The sequence below is a fragment of the Chrysochloris asiatica genome, unplaced genomic scaffold (assembly GCF_000296735.1).
Source record: "Chrysochloris asiatica unplaced genomic scaffold, ChrAsi1.0 scaffold00031, whole genome shotgun sequence".
NCBI classification, from domain to species: domain Eukaryota; kingdom Metazoa; phylum Chordata; class Mammalia; order Afrosoricida; family Chrysochloridae; genus Chrysochloris; species Chrysochloris asiatica.
Genome location: NW_006408549.1, coordinates 7,261,488 through 7,266,468, shown reverse-complemented (window position 1 = coordinate 7,266,468; position 4,981 = coordinate 7,261,488). Strand labels below are relative to the sequence as shown.

General features: G+C 43.1%; 1 protein-coding gene and 1 non-coding gene across 2 annotated transcripts in view; both read right to left on the bottom strand.

The window, feature by feature from the left end:
- LOC102817351 (chromosome unknown open reading frame, human C8orf37) overlaps positions 1-3,521 on the bottom strand; it is a 30,058-nt gene extending 26,537 nt beyond the window's left edge. Inside the window, exon 1 of the mRNA XM_006859204.1 lies at positions 3,367-3,521. Within this exon, the coding sequence (XP_006859266.1) occupies positions 3,367-3,521 (155 nt within the window). The remainder of the gene's footprint in view (positions 1-3,366) is intronic.
- Positions 3,522-4,036: 515 nt separating this feature from the next.
- On the bottom strand, positions 4,037-4,118 carry TRNAS-AGA. Its single transcript has one exon. It is a non-coding gene; the product is annotated as a tRNA-Ser (tRNA).
- Positions 4,119-4,981: the final 863 nt, after the last annotated feature.

Below are 4,981 nucleotides of genomic sequence, written 5' to 3'. Positions count from 1 at the left end.
TTTACTGGTTTTGCTTCTCCAGAGAACCTAGCCTAAGACCACCTGCAATACACAAACGACACAACCTAGCTTGCTGAAAGTGAAGAAGACTTGAAGCATTTTCTGATGAAGTTCAGACCACATTCTTCAATATGGAATATATCTCAACATAGAGAAAACAAAGTCCTCACAACGACCAACAGGCAACATCATGCTAAATGGAGAAAAGTTGTCAAGGGGTTAATTTTACTTGGATCCATAATCAAGACCCATGGAAGCAGTAGTTGGACTATACTGGGCAAAAAAGCAGATAGACTGCATTTGGCAAATCTGCTAAAAAATACTTTAAAGCATTAAAGAGTAAAAATGTCACTCTGAGGATTAAAGTGCACCTGATCCAAGCCATGGTATTTTCAATCACCTCATATGCATGCAAAAGCTAGACAATGAATAAAGACCAAAGAATCTATGATGATCTATGATGGTGGTAAAGAATATATTGAATATACCATAGGTCGCTAGAAGAATGAACAAACCTTGTCTTGGTGGAAGTACAGCCAGAGTGTTCCTTGGAAGAGAAGATGACAAGGCTTTTGTCTCAAGTACTTTGGAGATTTATCTGGTGAGACCAGTCCCTGGAGAAGGACAGCATACTTGGTAAAGGGTCAGTGAAAAAGAGGAAGACCCTCAAGGAGCTGTGTGGACATCGTGATTGCAACAGTGGGCTCACACACATCAAGGCCTGTAACGATGGCACAGGACTGGGTAGTGGTTTGTTCTGTTATATGGAGACTTGCTAGGAGTTGGAACCACCTATATGGTGCCTAACAACAACATATACAAAAGCTTTGGAAACAGATGTTGTTGTTGTTGTGGAGTCGGTTCCAACTCCTAGCGACCCTGCACAGGGTTTCTGAGGCTACATAAAGCATAAATCTTTATGGGAGCAGAATGCCTCGTCTTTCTCCCACGGAACCCTGGTAGTTTCGAACTGCTGACCTTGAGGTTGACAGCCCGACTCGTAACCACTACACTACCAGGTTTTAAATCTAATTTTAACAAGTCCAGAAAGGTTTGGCAATGTAACTTTGGGCAAGTAACTATATATTTCTAAGCCTCAATGTGGTCAGAGAAATGGGGATAATCTACGCACATCATAGGGTTGTAGTGATTCAATGACTAATGGGAATAAAGTACTTAGCAGGCAGAAAGGACTCAATAATGTGGGTTATTATTCTAGCTATTATCTAAGAGGTTAGGATATCTTTAAATAGTCCCATGTGTATCATCCTGAACCACTCTACTCCTATTGCTGTAACACTCAACCCACATCACTCTTTTTTCTTTTTCTAAACTAATAACATATTTATCATTTTGAACACTTCAACAAATTTCATGTGCTTTGTAGTTTCTGACATCCAGATGTGGCTTGGTCATTTATTTTATTATTTGCAGAACTATCATTTTAAGAGACAAGTTCAGTATTTTAACTCTTATAAGGAAAAGACAGAGTATATTGCTTTACAATTGCCACAAATTGGTTTCTAGCTTTTAAATACCAATTTTGGCCCATGGCAAAATTATAATGTATATAAATATATATATCATATACCAAGTACGGATCACATTTAAGGTTTTTGTTTTTAAAAAACTTGTATTTTCAACAAGCAGATGGTTGGCTACAGTTTTTATTAATATATACTGAAAATGATACATTAAGTATTGGTTATGGATTGAATTGTGCCCCTCTTAAATATGATCATTTGGAATAGGGGTTTCTTGTATCATGCTAATGAGGCCATTATCAGAGTAGAGTGGGTCCTAAACCTAATTACTTCTGAGTTCAAAAAGAGCAGAACAGACACAGATACACACAGGGGGAAGACAAATGTCATGTGAAGAACCATCTATATGGAAGGGAATGCCAGATTGCTAGCAGATACCAGAAACAGGAGAGAGGCCCACAGAAATCTAGATGGCAGAAATCCTGATTTGAACGTTTTTCTCCAAAATCCTGAGGAAATAAGTTTGTGTTCTTTAAAGCCACCCACTTGAGGTATTTATGTTATAGCAGCAGCAGGGAACCAAGGCATGAGATGCTAGGGGTACATAATATACAAGTTAATGAGTGATATTTGCAAAAACATTCAGCCTTGAGCACTAGACCATTCAAAGTAGTCATTTCAGCTGACTTCTTCATTTATTTTCAGAAAATGCTGCCTAGCACTCAATGAATTTTGAGAACTACTTCGGAACTCTTTTTATCTTTGAGGGTGAATTTTTATAACCAGATAAATGTCTGTAGAGGTAATTCTGATGAAGAAGGTAGCAATGGAGTTTGGTAACATTTCTGGAAAAACATACACACCACAGATTCGGCCATAAATAAACAAGACTGACTTTCTTGGGTGGTTCCAAAGCTGCGGATGTGTAAATTCCAAGAACGTTTGCAAAATGTTCTAGGCAGGCTGCAATTTCCTAAAGATTCTAGCAAGAGCTGTTGCTGAGCCTTCCAAGTCATCACTCTGAAGGGCAATACTGATTCTAGTACAAACATTTTGGATCCTTTTCTGGGGAGAGGTGGAGGGCAGGGAGATAAGTAAGAGACGATGGAAGATCTATTATGATCATGCCATGTAAAACTAGAAATGTAGTTTTGGGGATTAAAAATTAAAAGACTTAATATTAAACATCCCCAATTTCACTCTGGATGCCTGGGATGATCCTTTTGGGATCCCCCTGTGACCAGTACCTGAGGTTTGTGAAGGTGAAAGAAGGTGGTTGGGCTAACGCCATGATCACAGTAACTGACCTTTTTATATTAATCTAATTTCACCAACTCCCCATCTAAACAAACAAACAAATAAATATGAGCAATAATGTCACAGAACAGAATGGAATCGTGTTCTTTCTTCTTGGCCCAAGGGTTACTAGGCGAGGGAAGAGGCTACAGGATGGGGGTCTCTGTGATGGCCCACCCACAGGGCGATGAGACTCGCTCAGTCAGACTAGGAAGACCTGGCCCCCATCAGTGCGACCTTCACAGAGCCTCTGCTGCAGCCTCGGATTAGAACCCACCATCAGAGACAGAAGGGTGATAAGCTGGATGAGGGTCCCGGGCTCTGAGAGGCTAGCAAGGGCAGGGACAGCTTCCTAGGGTGCGCTCGGGGGCGGAGCCTGGGTTTAGGGAGGAGAGATCGTAATCCTCGAAGGCCAAAGAGGGAGGTGTGCGCTGCCCTGGGATGGAGAGATGAGGGTCCCAGACCTATCCAAGATGAGAAAGTGATCGAGAACAGGGTCGCGTTTCTTTTGGGTGTGGCGGCGGCGGGGTGGCGTTAGGCCTGGTGTAGGCTCTACCACAACTGCCCATCCCTCCCGACCGTTAACCTGAGATTGTCTTTCGCCTCGGCGGCTCGATTCCGGTCACTGCTGTGGGTGCCGCCACAGCCTCTAGGCTGCTGGGCCATGCCCAGTCTGAGTGGGTCAGGGCTGCAAAACTTGGACTCGACTTCATCCAATAGCTCGTCTAGATCCTTCGCCATCTTGAATCATCAGGTCTTTCTCCAGCTCCCCACGCCACAGCGCCGGATGGTTTCTAGGGGCAACGCAAGGATCTGCAGCTGCGTGCGCACTCGCGCCAGCTCCGGATCCCGCGCATGCGCAGGCCGCCCCACTGGCTGCTCGGCGGCCCTCGGAGGGTGGAGGTTCTAACAACGTTGTAGTGCAAAAGTACGTGGGGTCTGCGAATCTGGGCCGCTTCCGCTCTCCGTGAACGCGTGGGTCAGAGCTTTCTGTTCTGGTGTGACTTGGAGATTCTTCGATTCTCTTTGTTCCAGCTTGTTTGGCGTTTCGTCCCGTCTCCCCCTCCTGGATCTAAGTTGTAAGCACAATTACAAAACTCCCTTGTTCCCTTGTCCGTTCCTGTGTCGACCCTCTTATTCCCTCTGTTATGTTTCAGTCAGTTGTTGATTCTTTCTAAGTAATCTGCAGAAAAGTGGGGAAGACCTTGCAGAAACAAAAACACAAACACCAGCGACAGGTATCAAAACAGTATCTCCGTAGTCGGCAGGATTCGAACCTGCGCGGGGAGACCCCAATGGATTTCTAGTCCATCGCCTTAACCACTCGGCCACGACTACTGCTGGTGGCTGTTCTGGCAGTGACAATCTATGTAGACTCTACGTAAGTACATTTTGGAGTCTGGAGAATAACTTTCTTATTATAGCAGATTTGAATTTTATAACTCTAGTAGTTTGAGCTTTTGAAGACGAACAAATTCCTTCAGTCTTTTCCTTACCCGCAAGGAAAACGAAATTCCAGTAAAATTTCCAAATTTAAAATCAGAAAACGGGATGAGAGAAAGGAAGGGAAATTCCGACACTACTTTATACCCACGCCACAGTGATGGAACCATTTCAAAAAGGAACCTGGAATCGTGAGGCCTGCGAGGAGCAGACTCCGGGCTGCCTTGCTGGACTCCCAGCACCACCCCTCTGTCTCTCTGACAAACAGCTCCAGGGACTCTGTCACTTACCAGACTTGCTAATCCCTACTGCTGTAAATTCACTATGCAATTCAGAGGGCCCCACCATTCCATTAAGGTTCTACTTTGGAAAGTATTGCCAATTACTAGTATTCCTAAAATATTCTCCACGGTATAACCTGTACTTCCAAAAGAAGGTAGTAAACAGGTTATTATTCTTGGAAGCTCTGAAGATAGTTTGATCCTGATGACTTAGTAGCTTCATTTATATGACTTGTAATTTGTTCAAAATATGTTTAAAATCCCTTCAGAGCAACATGTGCCGGAGTTGTTGGTACCTGCTAGAGCTCACCTTTAAATTTTCATATATAAGACCCAGTTGTTACACACCGTCATTATTAACAATTCAGTTATGTAAACTTATGTTTGAATGAAATAAACAGATAATACTTATCACTCCAATCTTCCTGCAGTTTATGCTGTTTAGTTTACTTACATCTATTCTATGGTGCTGTGGGT